Source organism: Petaurus breviceps, unplaced genomic scaffold (assembly GCF_028583685.1).
Source record: "Petaurus breviceps papuanus isolate PSGF00001 unplaced genomic scaffold, PetGlider_PUasm1.0 90775, whole genome shotgun sequence".
NCBI classification, from domain to species: domain Eukaryota; kingdom Metazoa; phylum Chordata; class Mammalia; order Diprotodontia; family Petauridae; genus Petaurus; species Petaurus breviceps.
Window position 1 is genome coordinate 9,547,533 of NW_027187342.1, and position 20,282 is coordinate 9,567,814.

The 20,282-nt window shown below is 40.8% G+C and overlaps 2 protein-coding genes across 3 annotated transcripts in view; one reads left to right on the forward strand and one right to left on the reverse strand.

Annotated features, from left to right (window-relative positions):
* Window positions 1–10,342: 10,342 nt before the first annotated feature.
* LGALSL (galectin like) lies at window positions 10,343–19,605 on the reverse strand. Of its 2 annotated transcripts, none has more exons than XM_069068978.1 (5): window positions 19,558–19,605; window positions 17,085–17,156; window positions 16,832–16,920; window positions 15,829–16,006; window positions 10,343–13,767 (listed from the first exon to the last, which is right to left on the reverse strand). In XM_069068978.1, the coding sequence occupies exons 1-5, from the start codon at window positions 19,588–19,590 to the stop codon at window positions 13,624–13,626; spliced, it is 516 nt and encodes a 171-aa protein (XP_068925079.1). In that variant the 5' UTR covers window positions 19,591–19,605; the 3' UTR covers window positions 10,343–13,623. The 2 variants fall into 2 exon arrangements, with proteins under 2 accessions (XP_068925079.1, XP_068925078.1); XM_069068977.1 differs by lacking the exon at window positions 19,558–19,605 and adding an exon at window positions 18,074–18,181.
* Window positions 17,633–20,282, forward strand: part of LOC138146855 (uncharacterized) — a 105,178-nt gene continuing 102,528 nt past the window's right edge. The window contains exon 1 of the mRNA XM_069068973.1: window positions 17,633–17,880. Within this exon, the coding sequence (XP_068925074.1) occupies window positions 17,856–17,880 (25 nt within the window). The 5' untranslated portion in view covers window positions 17,633–17,855. The remainder of the gene's footprint in view (window positions 17,881–20,282) is intronic.

Sequence of the window (20,282 nt, forward strand, 5' to 3'; positions counted from 1 at the left end):
AACTGGTAAGTGTCTGAATTCAGGACGATGAATTTTCATGACTTCAGGACTGGTGTTATATCTACTGGGGGCCTTGCCATTCTCATCCATTGAAAATGCAAGAAAAACACAACCCATTACAAATACATATAGCTATGCAAAACATTAACTGTACTCAAAATTAAAAAAAGAAGAAAGAGAAGAAAATATGCTTCAGTTTGCATTCTGAATCCATCATCTCCAAATTTGGAGGTGGATAGCATGTTTTATCATGAATCCTTTGGAATTGTGATTAGTCATTGTGTTGTTTGGATTTACCATATCTTTCAAAGTTGATTATTTTTATAATGTTGCTGCTGGTTTATAATTTGTTTTCCCGGTTCTGTTAATTTCACTTTGTCTCAGTTCACACAAGACTTCCAAGACTTTTCTGAAACTATCCCGTTCATCATTTCTTACAGCATAATAGGAGGTGCGGTGGAAAGAGCCCTGGGCTTAGAATTAGGAAGACTCATCTTCCCGAGATCAGACCCAACCTCAGATATTAATGTCAGACGTGACTGAAACAACTGGACAAGAACAACAGTATTTTATCAATTCGTACACCTGTAGCAGCAAGCACCCCAGCGATCCCAGGGTGGCTGCCAACACAGGTTCTTGGATCTGCTTTGATAAAGGAAAGCAACTCAAAATGGGTCAACAAGCTTACTTTAATCAGTCAGATGTGTATCATTTACCTAGTTCAGGGGAAAAAGGTCAGCACCCCGAACTTCAGAATATACAGACAGAATTATCAAGACAAAAACAGATCAAGTAGACAGCTTTCCAAACGGTCCAGCCATTACATCCATACCAAATCAACATCTGGGTTTCAACATCAGGGTTTTTCAAAGCCTGGGGGGCTCTGGACAACGGCTTCCCATAATCCAGATCAAATCACAGAACACTTCTCAAAGTGAGCCCCAAAACAAAGCTACACATCAGGGCTTATATAGCCTTCTCCTGGCTCAGAGAATGTAACAACCTTATTGACTCACTGGCCAATCAAGAAGTATCTACTGAAAAACAAGCCTCCCACCCTGGGTTCCAGGTGCACTTTAGCCTAGGGGCAGGGAAGATCTTCAAAATTTACATTCCCATTACAACACCATAACTTGTTCAGTCATTCCCCAAGGACAGGCATTCCCTCAGTTTCCAATTCTTTGCCACAACACAAAAGAGCTGTTACAAATATTTTTGTACACATGGGTCCTTTTTTTCTTTCTGTGATCCTTTTGTGCATAGTAGGAATGGGATTGATTATTTGCAGAACTTGATGATAAGGTTATTTCATTTATAATGTAGTTATGTGGTAGTAGGATATACTTCCTTTCCTTCCATTTCTTTGTTTTTAAATTTTTGGTTTCTTTTCTTTTCTTCTATTTCACATACTTTCTGAGTGACAATTGTCAAGCTACAACATACTCAGCCACAAATCTCATAGATGTATTGAAAAGGCTTCATTAAATTTGAGACTATAATCCAAACTGCCAGTTAAGACTTAAAAAAAAAAAACACCATAAACAGTAGCCCAGATCCAATTTGACCTGATATTGCTACTTAATCTCATCCTTAATCCTTAATATACATCCTTAGTGAAGTCTACCATTCCAATCTTTCTAAAAAAATGCTTTACTGAACAATGACAACAAATAAGGAAAATTTCCCTTATGGCTTTTCTCTGAAGTAATGTTTTTAAGTTAAAGGGAAATCTAAAGCAATCAGTGAACAATAGTTGACCTTTATATAGTGCTTTAAATTGTCTCATTTAATCCATACAACAACCCTAAGAGGTAGGTAATTTGGATATTACCCTCATTTTACTGATGAAGAAACATAGACATATGCAGAATTAAGGCAAGGTGATTTCTAATTTCCTTCCAAGTCTGACAATATGAGAACTGAAATGACTTACCCGAAGGTCACACAGTTTGTAAAGCCAGGAATTAAACCCGAGTTTTCTGTTTTTCAGGGAGATAGATTATCTCTAAGAATTTTTTAGTTCTACTAGAATTTAGTTCTACTTGGTGAATCAGTCTCTAAAATTAAATTCTGTACTCTTAGAATTTTGTCTTGTTTCTGAACACTCTTATTTATAAGGATGAATAGCTTGGTCAGAAAGATTTTCAGTTAGTAGCAGAAATTCTATCCCTTTTGATCTCATCTTCTCTCTAAACAACCATACTCAGACAGATAACTAATAAATTTGTGGCTGACAGATTTGTGCCAAAGGAGCAGAATACTGAATTTTTCTCTCACATCCCTGTTCTAGACTCTCTAGTCCAAGTCAGTCCCTGACTCATCATGCATAGCACTCTTTTTTCTGTGCCTTTGCATCAACCTTCCCTCCATTCCTATATGGTACCCCCTTCTTACCACTGTTCCATAGAATTCCTTCTTTCCTTTTTTCTCTTAAAGATCAACCTTAACCCCAAATTACTCTGGCCTGGGACCAAGCTCTACTTGGTCACTGTTTGGGCCTTGCTTGGCTCAGAATGAATGCATATAGCAATTGTTTCTATTTTGACCAGAAACCCAGATCTATTTTTTTAAAGAGGTCAATCTTTACCTCATTTTATTATGCCTAAATCACTGAAGGGTGTTGCCTCAGTCAAACTGAGACCTGTTAAGGTCTTAGCTTGAAAATGCCAACGTTCTCCACAGCATCCTGTACCATCTCCAGTTGTCCTGATCCATATCACTGGACCCAGATGGTGCTAGAGGAGAAAGTGAGGCTGGTGACTTTGCACAGCCTCCCTCACTTATATCCAATGCATTTGCACGTCATGTTGTCACCTCCCTGATGTCATGGTCCTCTTTGAGAACTAAGGACAAACATTAGCAAACCTAAGAACCACCTACATGAACCTTTTCCTTACTTTCCCTCCCCAGCTGCTAGTGTCTTCCCTTCCTAACATTTTTGTATTTTAACTCCCTTGTATTATTCTGTAAATGCTTTGTAAAAATTCTGTAAAATTCTCTGTAAAAAATTCTGTAAATATTCTGTATATATGTCCTTGTTCTTTCCCTTGATAAAATGTTGGGTCTCTGGGAATGAACTGTCTCATTTCTTATTTCTGTATCACAGTGGCTGGCATGTAGTAGGGGCTTACCCAGAACTTAGTAATGTTCAAAACCAAATTTATCCCCTCCCTTCTTAAACCTGACCTTTCTGTTCATGGCATTGTCGTCTTCTCAGTCATCCAGGTTTAAAGACCTCAGGATTGTTTTTGATGCTTTCCTCTTCCTCATTCCCCATATCCAAATCAGTTACAAAGTCTTGTTAATTCTACCTCTATGTACTCTCTAACTGCTAGGTTAGTGAGGTAGATAAAGCACTGGTCTTAAAATTAGGCTGGACTTGGGCAAGTGCTCCCTTCAGACACTTCTTAGCTGTGTGACCTTGGACAAGTCATTTAGCCTCTGTATGCCTCAGTTTTCTCATCTGTAAATTAGGGATAATAATAGCACCTACCTCCCAAGGTTGTTGTAAAGACTAATTGAGATACTATATGGAAAGTGCTTTGCAAACCTTAAAGTGCTATGTAAATGTTAACTATTGTTATATCTGTTCCCTCTTCTTGACTCACAGCCACCACCCTAGGTCTAGTCCTTATTACCTCTTGTCTGAATTATCATCTTTCAACTGGTCCCCCTGCTCCTATTTTCTTCCTTCCCTTTCCAGTATATCTGTTTATATAGTCACCAAAATTATCTTTCTAATAAATAGGTCTAACTTCAACACTTCCTTGCTCAAAAATCTTTCAAGGATACAATATGAATTCTTTCATCTGACATTTAAGGCCCCACATAGTCTAGCTATAACCCGCCTTTCCAGCCTTGGATGACTCCCAGAACCATATAATGCATTTGTTGGAACACAATGCACAGGTCAACCAGTCTGAAACTGTACCTGACGAGGGGTTGGTCATCTACCCTTTGCTTGACAACCCCAGTGACTAGAGATTGCTCTACCCTCTTTAACGACAGCCCTTTCAGGATAGCATGAATTATTCAGTAATTTTTCTTAAATTAGATCGAGTGCTGGGCCTGGAGTCAGGAGGGCTCATTTTTCTAAGTTCGAATCCAGCCTCAAACACTTACTAGCTGTGTAACCCTGGACAAGACACTTAACCTTGTTTGTTTCAGTTTACTCATTTATTAAATGAGATGGAGACAGAAATGGCAAACCACTCTAATATATTTGCCAAGAAAATCCCATTTGGGGTCACGAAGATTCAGACACAACTGAAATGACTTAACAACAACACCCTCCATCAAGCCTTTCTTGATCCTCTTTTGTCCCCATCCCCTAGCTGAAAGTGTTCTCCCCCTCATTAAATCTTCTGAGAGAATCTTTTAGATTCCCCCACTTTGCCCTATGTTACTCTATCTTGTGTTATTTTAGTAGGAGTGGGAGTAGTTCTTGGTGGTGGTCTATCATTTTTTAAGGCGACCATCAATGTCATGGGGTGATGTCTTGACTTGAGTGTGAATTGGATATAAGTGAGGCAGAAGTTGCCCAGAGTCATCAGCCTCACTCTCTCTTCCTGAGTCACCAAATTCCAGCGGGAGGACAAAAAGTCAGGATGACTGGCAATGGCTTGGGATGCAGTGGATGGCCTTGGCCTCTTCACCTGCTTCAGCCGCCTTCATGGCCATTGGAACAATTGTTCTCGTCTGTTCTGTCTGCCAGGGGAAGTCTTTATATTCTTGGGGTAGACATCCTCCTAAGTCACCGATGGGTTTGAGGCCTCTTGGCTACCCTCACCCTGGTTCAGTCCATCTGCTGAGATGATTTACGAGTTTGTGGCTGCTCCTCATACTATAGCTTCTTGGAGAATTAGGTGGCAGGTAGACACCAAAAGCAGATAGAAGAACAGCCCTAATACCAGAGGAACCAATCCTCCCTGAATACCCCATACTCCCCAGTAGTAGTATACCTCAGACCTGTGTAGTAGTAGTAGTAATAACAGTAAGGAGTAGTATTAAATAGCAGTAGCAGCAGCAGAAGTAGTAGTAGTAGCAGCTAGTATTTATACATTGCTTGCAAATTGCTTTACAAATATTATCTCATTTGATCCTAACAAACAACCCTGTGAAGTAGGTACTATTATTATCCTCATTTTACATATGAGGAAACTAAGGTAGATAAAAGTTACATGACTTAAAATCACTCAACAGCTACTAAGTGTCTGAAGTTAAAGTGTCTGAATTAAATTAATTTAATAAAAAAGAGGGTAGTACAGCCCCTAGTGGATTATAAAACTTTGAGGACATGGACTGTGTTATTTTTTCATTTTTGATTTCCCAGCATCTAATAGTGTTTTGCATGTGGTAGAAACAAATTTATTAATATAATCCAATTAAGGGGCCACCAAGTAGCACAGCGAGTAAGAGCACCGGCTCCAGTGTTGAGAAGACCTGGAGATCAAATCCCGGGCTCAGACACTCAGCACCCACCCAGAAACACCTGGCCATGTAACCTTGAGCAAGTTACTTAACCCCAATTGCTTAAAAAAAAAAAAAATATATATATATATATATATATAATTCAATTAAGTTGAATTATATCACGTATAAGGTACATTGTAGGAAGACTTGTATTACAATTTTTAAAAATTGTGTATGCCTTATCTTTCCAATTATATTGTAAACTCCTTCAGCACAGGTGACTTTTTTTTTTTAGGTTTTTGTATCCCACCAGGATTTAGCACACAGTCTTGCACATAGTAGGTTCTCTCTCTCTTTTTGTTTGAGGCTGAGAAACCCATTAATATTACCAGTCCAGAATGACTCTATGAATTCATTCTACAAATATGTGAGAGGGACTGTTTGGGATATAGAAATGGAAATAAGCCATAGTCCCTTACCCTTAGTTATTAGATTTATAATCTCGTAGAGATATCTGACACAAATGCAAATACATGTAGTATGCAATATGACAGTGAGAGTTGCAATAAGTGTAATGCGAGGTCTTATGGGGAAGTTTATTGCCAATAGAAGGTAGGATGAGTAAGGCTGGCTCAAAAGAGGAGGTGACCTGTGAATTTGGCTTTAAAGTATGGGTATAGCCAGGGGTGGTGGCTCAGACCAGTAATCCTGATGCTGATGCTGGGGAGGCTGAGGCCCATGGATCCATTGAGCTCATCAGTAAGTCAATCAAGTGTCAGAAACTAAATCCTGCACTAATCCCATGAGGCCAGGGTTAAGCTGCCCAAACAGGGGTGATAGGCCCAGGTTAGAAACAAAGCAGATCAAAGACCTCATGCTGATCAGTAGTGGGATTGGGCCTGTGATGGAGCACTTGTATTTCCAGCCTGGGGGAGGTAGGAAGACCCAGTCTCAAAACAAATAAGCAAACAAAGAAATGTTTGGGTAGGAATTCAACAAATAGGGGAAGACAATCCAATAATGGGTAACTGTGCTAGCAAAGGCATGGAGGCTGGAGGCCTCAAACTGGTACATATAGAAGGATTGAGAGGTAAAGGGGTTTTTTAATAGTTGACTAGATAAAAACCATCTTGACACTGACCTGAAATTAATGATTCTTAAGTATGTAAACAATGACAGTTTTACCTTTCAATTTAACAGGCCGATTACTGCAGTAATCAATAACCAATCAGACAGGCTGATTTTATCACAGAATAACATATAGCATCATGGACTCTCTGTGTTGGAGAGGACCTCAAGTACTACCTGGTCCAAGCAATCTCTGAATAAAATTCCCATCTATAATGTCCCCAACAAGTGGTCCTCTAGTCTTTATATGAGGTTTTTGCTTCCAAGCTTCTAGTGAGTCAATTATCTCCCTAAGACAGAGGATGTCAATTATAAGGTGATGCCAAGTCACTCTAGTTAACCACAGGGTTTTTTGCCTTGGGGAAGGTGGTGGGTGGGAGCAAATGACTGAGGGTGGGACACAAACTCAGGTCTGAGACCAGAGCTTCTTCATCCACTAGGCCTCTATGCTCCTCAGGACCTAGTGCAAAGGATGTGAGACTGTACAAATAAAAGCACGAAAGTAATAACCACAGTACATGACTCCACGATTAGGCTTGTCATTGGCTGGAAGAATCACCTACTTGAGTAACCAGTTCTAAGCTCACTTGAAGCATCTGGATCCTGGGGTTCGTTCCTATCGATTGAAGCATGAAAGAAATTTGGGTAAGGAACATTTAGAAACAAAATGCAACAAATTACACCACTTCAAATATATACATATTTCACATTAGTTTTCTTTTATTGAAAGGTCTTTCCCAAAGTGGTACAACACAGAAAAATAGACTTAGGGTTTAGGATTCCCAAATTTTCAAGTCCTCTAATGCATACCCTTGGTTGATTTTTAAAATAATAATAAAAATAATCCCTTGTGCTGAATCTGAAAATCATTATTATTGCATTAGGAGAAAGCTATAGTTTCTCATGAAAGGACTAAAAAATGCTAAAAAAAAATCTTTAAAAATTTCTGAAAGACATGTAATATACTTCTAATGCTATTTATGCTTCAATATTCTGGGTTGCATACTTATAAGTAGACTATAATAATTTAAAATATTCAGACTCAAGGAAGCACACTTTTAATAGTTTTCATTATAAAAATCAGAGTAGTATAAAAATTTGTTTCACATTTATATTGACCCTGGATTATCACCTTTAATATACATTATCTTGCATTTATGTATCACCTTGTCATCTCATGTCATTAACAAGTATTATGGGATCCTATGACTTTCATTTTCTAAGCAGGAAGGCAGACTAAAGCAGAGACTGGATTACCTGCCCAAATAGGTACAGCAAACTATGGCTGGCATAGGATTGGTAGGACAGGGCTTCCCATTCCTGACTCCCACTCCTTGTCCTCCTTAGCCAACTGTATTTCCTATTGTTTCCTATCCAATCAGAATGAGTCAGCTCTGTTGTAGTTTAACATCATAGAATTAGTTATGGCATAAGACATATATATTGTTCAGTGAACGCCATCACAAAAAGGGAGGTGTGGGGGTTATGAGTAGAATATTTCATTGTTATTCATGGAAGACTTGCAGGTCAAAATATCCTACAACATCCAAAAAGGAAAAGGCTATTAGCTACATAAAAGTCTATTATTTGGGTACAGCTTATGTTACTATATCAAATAAACAATGATTCCTTCTTACCCTGGCTGTTTGTTCACATAATCCCATATTTTTTCTAAGAGACAGTAGGGTGTATCAAAGCAAGGGAAAGCGTCTGTGGATTTCCCCCCCTTCCATCTGGGTTGGGCATTGTTGGGCATCTTGGATACACCCATTTTAACTAATTGTTTCTTATGGGAGTTCTCTAACTTTTAAAAAAAAAATTTTTTGGGGGGGGTAAAACATTAAGAAATTAAAATAATTAAGAATTAATCTCACTTGAGGCAACTGTAGCTTGACATAAAGGATGCAACAGAGCACATTTTAACTCAGTTACATTTTTCTTATGGAAAGTATTTTAAATTTAGGACTAACATGCTATGTATTAATTTATGCAGCTTTCCTTTGCTTTTTAAATGTTTTTCCACATGTTTCACAAACCTCAACACATATGCATGTCCCTCTGAAAATACACCAAGTAGCTAGAAACATAACCTAGTCCTATTTTTTCAAAAGAGTAATTATAATAATTGACAATCCCATAAAGGACACTCCTCTACTCACCCACCCTTACCCCCACCTATTTCTTCTTTATTATAGTGTGGTTCACTGCCCTCATCTTTTGGCATAAAACAAAATTACCTTCCAAAAATCTCCCTGAGCCTTGGGGGCTTTATAAAACTCTTATTTGTAAAGCAACAACTTTCTCTTCTGTTCTATATTTTAGAGGGGCAAAGGAGAAGATGGTAGCCACTGTGACAATGGCCTTGGCTTGCCTTGATGGACACTGAAACATCATGTTTATAGGTAGACACAAAAATCAGTCTTAGTGGTGTCACAGCCCCCCTGTTACTTTACAACTCAATTCTCTTACTGTATTTAGAGTGATCTGAAGGTAAGTGACCCTCTACTATTCTAGCCTCTGGAGGAGGAGAAGTGAAGTTAATATGGTCACATCTTAGTGGTATATTGTCTGAAGGAACTTTCCTAATTGGAGAGCACATTTCTGTTTGGCACCCAACATCTTTTCCCTTGGGACTCTCTCCCAGATTGAGTCCGGAGTTGCATTTACAACGGGCACTGACTCATACAGAAAGTTACCAAGCAGGATTAGTGAAGCCTTTGGCTTTGAACCTCTTTGAGATATCTGACCACTTGAGTGATAAGCCTGGCCCAGGATGCTTCGTGTGGCTTAATTAATTTCATACCACTTATATATTCACTATATGCATGGTAATAATTTTAAGTGCCTATTATGTGCAACACATACAGTTGGTGCTTAATCACTGTTGAGTTGATTGAAGCTTTTCAAGGTCCTAAGTACCAAATGTTGCTTTACCAGATACTGTGCAAAGAAAAGCCAAAGCTTATTATTTATATGTGACCCTCCAGGGATTTTTTTTTTTCTTTTTGCCCCTTTCCTGATTTCTAGATGCATGCTTTATAAAGAATGAAAAGAAACTTAAGAAATACAATCTCAGGGCGGCTAGGTGGCTCAGTGAATAGAGCACCGGCTTTGGAATCAGGAGGTCCTGAGTTCAAATCCTACCTCAGACACTTAACATAAAACTATCGGTGTGACCTTGGGCAAGTCACTTAACCCCAATAGCCCTACCTTCCCCCCTCCAAAAAGCAATTAAAAAAAAAAGAAATACAATCTCAAAACAGTATAGACACAGCTAGGATCACATTAATTCACTCAAATATTTCTCAAATACCCAGAGTGTGCATGCAATTATTTCCTCTATCTCTTTTCCTATATTCCCTTTCTCATTCTTCACCCCAATGTGCCTAGTTAGTGTTCGCCATGCATATGAGTAATGGAGATCCTTATTTAAATCAAAAACAAAACCCAACTCCCTCTAATATATTTTCCTCCCCTTAAAACACTAGCCTTTGGGGTGGCTAGGTGGCACAGTTAAAAGAGCACTAGCCCTGGAGTCAGGAGGACCTGAGTTCAAATCTGGCCTCAGACACTTAACACTTACTAGTCATGTGACCTTGGGCAAGTCACTTAATCCCAACTACCCTTCCAAAAAGCAAACAAAACAAAACAAAACAAACAAACAAAACCCCACTAGCCTTTGACTGGTTTGCTGACATAGCTAAATCACTATCAATTGGTACAGGTTGGGGTTTCAGAAAGAGGAGTATGGAATACTGTTTGCTATGTTTGGTACTTTAGGTAAATTAGAAGATGTGAAAAATACTTTGTACAAAATGCTCTTTTATTTTAGTGCAAATAATTTTCAGCAGTGACATAAGATAACACATTTAGCAACATTTTACACCACGCAGAAAATAAGAAAGTGTTTCTTTGAAAATTTCTTATAGGAATACTATCTCTACATGAATGTTTAAGAATGTCAAGGCTGTTTCTGTCAAGGCAACATTTCTCTTTCCCTCTTTTTTGGGGGAGTTGAATAAAATGAAATTATATCAATTTGATGAGTTCTATATGAAGGTCAGCTTCATTGGAAACATGTCCAAAACAAAATCTTAAAAGATAAGTTCCTTAGAAACCTCAATGAGTGGACACCCAATTCAATTCCGTTTTACTGACACAATGTTGTAAGGAGGAAACAACAGATTGTCTAAAGCAAGGGTTTTTAACTTAGTGACTTGTAAACTTGTTTTTAAAAATACTTTGATAACTGTATTTCAATATAACTCATCTCTTTTGTAATACTTTTTACTTTATTTTATGCCACTAAAAAATTATTGAGAAGGCATCCCTAGGCTTCACTAAACTGCCAAATCTATGACGCAAAGAAGGCTAAGGACCCCTAGTAAAGCTTACTTTATATTTCAATAGACTATTTTTGATATTTGGGATGATTTAAATCATGTCAGGAAATGAGGGCTCTGGTATTCAGTAACTGCCTATATAACAAAACATTTTCCTGTGAAATTTTAAATTGTTACCTTCTCATCTTCATTTCCCACTTTTGACCTCACAGAAGGATGAGAGGTGAAAATTATTTTCAAGTTGCAACTAAAAAAATGATTAAAACCACAGGATTATTCATCTTACAATTTAGCAGCACTTGAATCAAGCTCTCTCAGTGAAAATGCATTCCTGAAAAGGCTTATTATGGGCTCTCAAGGGCCTCTCTGAATTGAGATGAAAGGGTTAACACTGTACCTTTGCTGTTAAGCCTTCTAAAGACCTGTTAATTGGTTCAGGGATAAGTAGGCAGAATTGAGTTGTTTCCAGCCGGTTACACTCAAGTGCCCTCTATTTTCTGCTGAATTATGTAGCTGGTGGGCTACCTTCTAAAGGTTATCATTTAATGATGAGCAGAGCCCAGTTATGCTATGAATAGCTACAAACTCTATTCAGAATAAGGGAGGTTTACAATTCTCTAAGGTGAGAAAAGTTGATCAAAGGCAGTACAGCCAAACTCTTCGGAGCAAAGTGAATCCAAGGGGATAAAGAATCTTATATAACACAATGAGACTGTGTTAAACACTTTCTGAGATAGGGAAGAATCCTCAAACCTCATGATTTTGGTTTTCTTTCCTTTTTTTAAAAAAAAGATTAAACTTTGGTACTGAAACACTGTCTACCTTCTTTCGACACGTGGGAATGACCTGGTCATTTCCATTTGTCTGCATGTTGTGTAAAATAACTAAAAAGCAAACATGACTGTAACAAGACTCAGTATTCTATCAACAAAATCTGAACTATATATAAATATACCTCCCCCACCCCTACTCCCACCCCCACAGCCACTCTTAGGATCATTAAGTTTTGGAACTGGAAGGGACCATAGAGACCAGCGTCTATATGGTCCAACACCCTCTCATTATGGTCAGAGAAATATCCAAGGTCACACAGAGAACAGAGCTGGGAGTCAAAGTGAAGTCCTCAGTCTCTCTTCCCTCAACACACTCCACTCTCTGTGAGACCCTTAGTAATGCTGACATTCTAACCAATGCCACCAGCACAGCCTCGGAGGGTGGAGCTCAGAGTCCAATTCCAATCCTTCCCTCCATGGATAGTTACAGAACCTTCTACATCTCCCTAGACAAACCTCACCCATTTATCAGCTCAGTCAGCATTTAGTATCAAAATTCTGCTGAGCCTAAAACTGTCCACACTCAAAAGCTTGACAATATGAGAGTTAACCCTTTGAAATTACATTACTTAGTCTCAATTCTAGTCTTTCCCACCTCCGCTCGGATCAACAGAGACAGAAGATAATCGATTTTCTCAGTCTGTAACAGTAAGCCAAGGCAGAGGAGGCACTGGTTAGGGAAATTGTTAAGAGTGACATATGAAAGGAGACCTAGGTTCTGAACTCTGAAATTCGGCAGCTGCTATTGGTACGGCATAAACATTATTCTCCTTATTTCAAAATCCAGAAAGTTCTCTTGGTATTCTTAGTTTGCTATCTATCATATCACAAACACTCTCTTAATAATAAGTTGAAAGTCCCTGTAAAGTACATTTTTAAAAATATTGTCTTAGCAATCACTTTATAAGTATTTTCAATTAATTGAACAATTATATAATGAGCCATGGTATAAAATCAAGAAAATGTGGGAATTTACCCTTAGGGAAGCCATACTATGTATCATATCAATTCAAAGAAGGGTGCAAAATCAGTGTAAATGTTACATGTAATGACCAAATAGCATGGGAAAACATTTTTACTTTAATTACTGCAAAGCTCTCCCCCAATTCCCCCTAAAAGCATTTGTAGCAACTAATCCAAAGGATCTTAATTTTAGGGGTGTAAAGGACACCACCAGAACTCAATTATTCAAACAATTGTATATGTGTTTCAAAAATGATAAAAGTTTACTTTATCCTACGGACCTAAGTCATTTGTACATTCAAAACTTCATGACTCGCTGTTCTCTGTATGTACTCAATAACATTGCTAATTTTTCTAATACATACACTGAGTATAAATAAATAAACTACCAAGAAAGCTTTAAAAACTGTATTAATATTATGCTGTGCAAAAAACTTGAACAACCTACATTCTATGTAAATACCCTGACTAAAATGTTATTGGTTGTGCTACATGAATCTACTTCAGTGCAGAAACTGGTTGCACAAAAGAAAACTTTTCTGTGTACCGTGTTTAAAATTATTATTATTTTAGCACTTTTGTTTGTAGACCTCCTTCTGCAAAGGAAAGATGAACATACTGCTGCCAATTAAGCCCCAAACCCCAAACAACCCCACACCCATTCTAGTTTGATAGGAACAAAATCCAGCATAAATGTATTACTTTGCTCCGTGACAACGGCTCAGTGTCTGTTACCCAGAAGCTTTCTTCATGAGGGTAAACCCCGGTTCAAGTCCTCATTTTGGGTTTAAACTGCACACACAGAAGAGACTGGGAAGCTTGTCTTTTTGTTTGTTTATGTTTGTTTTGTTAAGTCTCCATATCCTGGTAGGAATGCTCTTCCAGACAATTGAGGGTGGCATCTGCTCCTATTTGGAATAGGGAGGATGATCTGGGCACCAAGGTCAACCAAGTTTAGTGATCTGGAGGTCTCCATTGATCTTTATTGTGTCAATTGAGGACAGTGTTTCAATTCGATGGTAAAAATCAAAAAGCTGGTGTCCATCCACAAATACTCTAAATCGAGGGTGTTCACAAAGAATTTCCACCTGGGTGAAAAATAAAATGGTTAATTAAATATATGATCTCAATGTTTTGGGCCTAATACATGATTTTGTAATTTCTAGGAAGGCAGTAGGCACATTTTACAGACTTACAATTACTTCTGCCTTCAAATACCTGATATTCAGGAAATAATGATGCCCCTGGCAGGAGTGTGATATGGTATTTAGTGCCACCCCTGATTACCTACCAAACTTCTACCACTAATTTCGTTAGGAGCTTCTTCCTGAAGTAAAATCATTCTATTACTCTGCCAGAAATTGACATGTCAATTCCTACTGGGCCAACTTATAATAGTATAATAAGAATAGTTGACATTTATATAACACTTTTAAGGTTTGCAAAGCACCTTACATACATTACCATCAGGGCCTTTGTGAAACAAACATCCTGCTTCCATACTGAAAATGATAATCTTTCATTCTCTTTTTCTTAACTACACCTCAAGTAATTTACCACAGGGTGTAATTAATGGTCTCTTGGTATGCGTTTATTAAGAGATAGGTGTTCACCATGTAAGGAAAGACTCCACACATGACATTAGTCACATTTAATTAAGATGATTATCGAGGTGATATTAACATAGAAGGCCCTAATTCTAGTTCATTTTATTGTTTTTTCAAAATGTTGGTCAAGAAGCTTTAGTTACTCCCATCCAGAGGCCACATTCTGGGATCCCACATGCTGGCCACAATCCCAACATATGGCAGGTGAATGGGTACAATCCTGGGCAAGTCTGTTTCTCACTTTCTCTATTTGTAATAGTAACTACTGTCATTTCTACAGTTTCAAGTTTGCAAAAATCTTATCTCACATCATCTCACTTAGAGGCTCACAACACAGTCTTGGGAAGTGGGTACTATGGGTATCTATTATCTCCATTTTATAGATGAGGAAACTGAAGCCAAGAGAGGTTAAATGACTTGTACCTGGTCACACTGCCAAATATTAAAAGTGGGATTTGAGCCCAGGCCTTCTTAATTTCAAGAACAACACTGTCCACTATTCTGTTCTGTCTCTATTTTTAAGATTGTATTTCCTCATAAATCTCATGCACGGCATTTTCTAGATAAGCAATAAGAAGTAGTAGATTAATGGCAAAATTTTATTCAGAATGAGATTATAATAATGATAATAACTAGCATTTATATGTAGCATTTTAAAGCTTACAAAACACATTGCTAAGATGATTTCACTTAAGCCTCACAACAATCCTTCGAAGTAGGTGTTGTTATTCCCATTTTAAGGACGAGGAAACTGAGGCAGGGGGCAGGTAAGAGATTTATCTAGGGTCACACAATAAGTGTCTGAGGCTGGATTTGAAATCAAGACTTCCTGACTCTAGGTTCAGGGGATAACCACTGAACTAGCTCACTGCCCTTACAAGGGGACAGTCCCTATGAGGTCAATGAGAGTTTTATATAATTAATGTACATGTGACATGGAGCCTTTAAACCATAGCTGCCAATTGTGAGACATATGCTAACAAGAGGCATCACAAAACTTTTTATTACTCGCTTCCCACATTTTAAACCACAACAGTGGGTGGAGGAAGGGCTGTATTACCCAGTCACTCTCTTGTCCAGTCCCAGGGGCATAAACTGTGGGGGAGAAACATCAAAGAATAGGGTGGTGAAATGATAATCATAATTCCTAAGGAAAAGTGGAAATACACGAGAAAGTGAATTGTTATTTGATGAATGAAATATTCAATCCTTGAGGAGTAATTCAAAGAGTCACTGTGTTAGGTCACACAGTGCTAGGTCTGACGGGGGGCAGTGAGGATGGGTGTGTGCAAAAAAGTGTCTATACTTAGTACTCTTCATTTATTTCTTTGTTCTTAGGGCCCATACAACTTATTCCACAAACTACTATTGCAAGCATTAATGTACAACACGTAACCCTATAAATATTTAAAATGTAATTATTTAAAAATTCAAATACAACTTAGTCTATTTCCTGAATGTGCAGAAAATTTCCGCAGCTCAGATATTTCTCCACCCACCAAACCCCCATGCAATTGGTGGTACACTTGTCTCTGGACTCACCCTAAACGGCTGGTCTGGGATGAAAGGAAAATAAGGGATTGCTGATTGTTCTTCACCTCTTTCTCCCGATATACAGGAATTTCTGAGCAGCTGCTTATCTGTAAATACTGCTTTCAGTTCAATGGCCACATCTGCAGGGGGATCTTTGGAGTCCCCACATGTCAAGCTGATCTCGAAACTGAAAAAAACAACACAACCAACCTTATCTAATACAGAATGAGATAACTCGACATCCTTTCTAGATTATTCCAGGTTCTTAACTTTTCTAAGTCAGTTGTGAACTGACTAGTAGAACTAGGGAAAGAAAAATTTACTGAAGGGAAAAGGGATTAAAATTTGGATTTTAGATGATGGATAGATTTTCAATTATCTATACTACTGGAATAACCCAACCCTCCAAAGGAACTCCTTCCTATACCCTAAGCCAACACAGCTCAAACTCTCAGTAACCAGAAACATCCCCAGAGGTTTTGATCAAGGGAATCTAACTCCTAGTATTTGCCTTTCATTGAATTTTAGTGGTAGTGGGTTCTTTAAGTCCTGTCCTGGCTTCAAGCAGCATTAAAGAATGATGGAAGGATCCTAACCCCCTCTATGGGTCAAAGGGAAAATGTGTGTCTATATTTATAATTCCTGATAAAAATAGCTGTCTGCAGAAATGATGGATGGGATTCACACAAATTCTTTTCATGGGAACATGGTACTTTCTTGGCATTTCCTTGGCCAGGAAATGTATCCAGAAGCAAGAGGAGCACCAAACCAAAAAGTTGGAAGGGAGAGAGAAGAGTTTTATTTCTCTGCTGGCACTCCCATCAACATACCCTGATAAGGACTGGGATTCTGATGATTTTTAAAATCTTATTTTTATTGATCTTTTTTTAAACCATCACCTTTATTTCTGAACATAAACTGTGTCCCTCCCCCATCTTCATAATAAAATTGATAAACACAGTTCAGCCAAACTAAACACATCTAATTATGCACGATAGAGATTAAGCCTTACCTCTCAGGGTTGAGATCTACAATCCCCATGACTAAAATCTTCTTTCCTGGCCTCATCCCACCTTTAATATGCCCACAAAACGGTACTATCTGTAAACAGCAAAAAGATAACAGTAGGTTGGTGGCCTATCTGAGGAAGAGCCTATTAATTCCTCAAAACTGGAGGACCTGGTCCATACAGAACTATGGAAAGAAGGAAGCAGGCCAAAAAAACTAACCAAACAAACAAAAAAACAAAAACCGAAATTATTTACCAGTCTTGGAAAGTACACATCTGTTTGGACCGGGGATCCCAAGGAGTTGTTTAAATGCCCATCTTCTAGTTTCTAAAAATAGAAACACAAGAGATTCACTTTCAGAAGCCTTTGGTGGGAGGTGAAGGGAGAATCTGGGGAGGACAGGCCAAGGAACTACAATTCGGGGCTGGACCAACCCTCTGAAGCTAGACTTTGGGATTCTATCTCTTCTTCCACCCCTTATATACTTATAAAAAGGTGGGGGGAGGATGTCCTTGATGCAGGCTCTGAATGTTTCCAGTAGGATCCAACTCAAATGCAAAGTCCCACGGAACCAACTCAATTTTAAGATCCGACTCAAATTCTCTCGGACTTGACCGGGCGAAACCTTCACCTGCAGAGGAGCCGGAGAGGCCCTGGTCTAACCGCAAACCTTGCCCAGACAGGGGACGTGGCTCTCCTCTACCTAGAGCACAAACTCTCAACTTCCCGCGGGCAGGCCCCGGTCGCCCGACCCATAGGAAAAGGGGGACTCGTCGGACGTGTGGGGGAAGCCCACCGTGCACGTGCGCGCTCACTCTCCCTAACGCCCGTCGGCTCCCACCTAGCACCTGGCCAGTGGGAGGGGAAGCAATGGGGCAGGGGTGGCGGCGGCGGCGGCGGGGAGCAGGCATCGGTCTCCCCCACCTCTAGTCTCCGCCTAATCATTTCCAGGCCAGGTCCAGCCCGGGCTACCCGCTCCTTCCCCGCCCTCCCTCGATCCCGGCCGCGCTACTGCGGGCAGTCTGCATGCAGCTCCGGCTCCAGCTAACAGGTATTCGGGATCCAGGGACTTCTCCCAAAAAGAGACAGGGGGAGTTGCAAATTAACCCCCCCCCACTTCCACCTCCAGCAAATCGCGGCGGCGGGGGCCGTCCCCGCAGCTCCGGCCCCAGCAGCTGGGCGCCCGGGGCTGGGCAGGGGGCCACGTCTCCTTCCCTCCCTCCCGTGCGCCCTGCCACACTCACCACCATCGAGTCTCTCTCGGCCACCGATCCCGCCATCTTGTTGCACAGCTGCGGGAGCCGGGGGGCCCGGGGGAGGGGAGGGAAGAGGTGGGGGCAGGGGGGGATACCCGGGTTCCGCTGCCTGGGGGAGGGGGAGACCCAGGTTCGGAGCCGGGCTCCGGCGCGCACAGCTGGGGCTCCTGAGGGCGCAGCGCTGGCGGGCGGGCGCGCGCGCGCGCACACACACCCAGACACGCGCAACTCACAAACACAGGCACACACTCACACACTTAGCGCTGACCTGGCAAGACAGGACCAGGGGGAAGGGATGGAAGGGAGGGGGAAAGAAGAGGGGAGCTAGGATGGGGAGCGGTGCTGGGAGGCTGCGGCTCCCCCCCCCCCTTTTTTTTTTTTTGCAGTGCCAGGGAGCAGCTCCTGCTGCTTTTGCTGCTGCTGCTGCTGCTGCTTTTGCTGCTGTTGCAGCTGATGGTGCTATTGCAGGAGGAAGGAAGGTGGAAAAGAAAGCAGCCGCGCCAGGCGGGCTTCTGGAGGCATATAAAGGCCCAGCCCCGGGCCTAATGGATTACCCAGGCGAAGGAACCGGGAACAGGGCGGGGACCCTGGCTAGGGCTGTCCCGGCTTGTTCTGCTTGCCCTGCCCCGAGGCTATTGGACGGTGGAGGGCAGGCAGGAAGCTGGGATGGCCTCGAGGGTGTGCGAGTTCGTGTGTGGATGGCGGGGGAGTGGGTCTCCTTTCCTGCTCACTAACGCTTGTATGTGTTCGAGTAGGTGTGTATTGGGAAGACTGAGTGGGGGAGGAGATAAAGAAAGAAAGAATGAAAGAGCTGTAAGATCTGAATGCTGTCAGTCTAGCCGCCCGAGGTGGAGACCTCCCGTGGCCCATAGAAAACCCCATACCCTCTTTGCAAGGGGCATGTACATTGGGGACCCCCACCCACGAGAAGGGGGCATACGTGTATGTGTGTGGGGTGGAGGGTGGGACGCCGAGGTGGAGGAGTGGAAGGGGATTTGCCAGAGAATGGGTACCTCCTGATCCCCACTTTGCTTTAGCACCTATAAAGAGCTTATACCCACTGTGTACATAAAACCAAAGGAATCTGTAGCTTTCTGTTCACACTAGCGCCTGTGATCGCTCCCCCATTAGAAGGTGAGCTCCCCGAGGGCAGGGGCTTAGTGGTTGGATGGTTTGTTTTTTGTCTTTTTTTTTTTTTTTTGCCTTAGTATTCCATTTGCTTGGCACTGACTGGCACTCAGTAACCCCTTAATAAATGCTTGTGGACCGATGGTCCTAGGAGTAAACCCCACATGGTGTTGAAGAGTGGAAAGAAATTCAGAGGTCTTTTAATTCAACTGCCTTATTTAAGAGGAAACACCCAGAAAGGTACCTTGCCCCAGGTCACATAAGTGAATGGCAAAAGTAGCATTCAAACCTCCCCCGAATTTTGGTCTCCATCCACATTTAGATTTCCCTAATAAAGGACTCACACTTCGAAGTTGGGTGAAGGACGGAGCAATCATATTTTCGAAGGAAGATGTCAAAAAGGTCGGGAAAAGGGGGTCTTTGCAACCCACCCGCTCCACTCTGGGAGGAGTGCCCAATCCAGAACTCGGCAAATTTAGCCGGAGGTTTTCAGAAACAGCTCTCACACCAAATCGGACCTTTTCCCAGGGATTTTATGGAGCTAGGCATGTGATATAAATCACAGGAAAAGCATTGTAAGGGTTAACGTTTAGAGTCCTCAGCTGGATTCTTCTGCAAAACTGAACCAGACATAGTATGACCTATTTGAGAACTTCACTAATGCTAGTTTAATTTGTCACCTGCGGAGCTAAGGAAGCAGCATGGAGCCCTCTTTGGCAACACAGGGAACCACCCAGAAGGTGGTGGTGGTGTTTTTTTTTTTAAAGCACCAAATTCCTTTACCACTTTGATACATTAGGAAGATTATGTAATTCCCTGATAGAGCCATATCTCTATGCTATATTTTAGGTGACATCCTTGGCTCAAACATTCCACTGTGTGAATCACCAGGGTGTTTTACACTAATAACCAAGGGAACATGTGTGACCTAATATAAACTGAAGGCAGCCTTAAGAGGTTTCCAGCTTGCCTCTGCCCACTGCCTGAGTAACCCTGGATAGATAGTATTTTCATGGCAGCATTTCCACTTTAGTTTCTCCTTATAGAATAACCAAGTGGTGTGGGAGAA

Coding starts and splice junctions, on each gene's coding strand:
- LGALSL (XM_069068977.1), bottom strand. CDS start 18,109: ATGGCGGGATCGGTGGCCGAGAGAGACTCGATGGTG. Junction 16,921..17,084: donor ATGTGTACTTTCCAAGACTG/GTAAATAATTTC, acceptor TGCTGTTTACAG/ATAGTACCGTTTTGTGGGCA. Junction 16,007..16,831: donor GTAGATCTCAACCCTGAGAG/GTAAGGCTTAAT, acceptor TGTTTTTTTCAG/TTTCGAGATCAGCTTGACAT.